General features: G+C 52.8%; 1 protein-coding gene across 1 annotated transcript; it reads left to right on the top strand.

Moving 5' to 3' along the window:
• Positions 1-6: 6 nt before the first annotated feature.
• Positions 7-258, top strand: LOC104395918 (homeobox protein CDX-1-like; the record flags this gene model as incomplete). The annotated part of the gene is made up of 1 exon (XM_010005670.1): positions 7-258. A coding segment is annotated over one exon (252 nt), but the record flags the coding sequence as incomplete, so codon positions are not given.
• Positions 259-335: the final 77 nt, after the last annotated feature.

Below are 335 nucleotides of genomic sequence, written 5' to 3'. Positions count from 1 at the left end.
CAAAACTTTGTGTCTACTCCACCCTATTCAGACTACATGGGATACCATCATGTGCCAACTCTGGACACCCATGGGCAGCCTGCGGGAACCTGGGGATCTCACTACGGCCCACAGAGGGAGGACTGGAACGCTTATGGCCCAGGACCTTCCAGCACGGTTGCTGCTGCACAGATCAATGGCTCGTCTCCTGGACAGGTCTCCTACAGTTGTGCTGATTACAACTCCCTCCATCCTGCTGGATCTGGAGGGTTACCTCCTGTAGAAACAATTAATGCACAGCACATCTCTCCCAACAGCCAAAGGCACAGCTCTTATGAATGGATGAGGAAAACGGT

Source organism: Chaetura pelagica, unplaced genomic scaffold (assembly GCF_000747805.2).
Source record: "Chaetura pelagica isolate M959 unplaced genomic scaffold, ChaPel_1.0 C10850543, whole genome shotgun sequence".
In the NCBI taxonomy this organism is placed as follows: domain Eukaryota; kingdom Metazoa; phylum Chordata; class Aves; order Apodiformes; family Apodidae; genus Chaetura; species Chaetura pelagica.
This window is presented reverse-complemented; position numbering and strand designations above follow the sequence as displayed.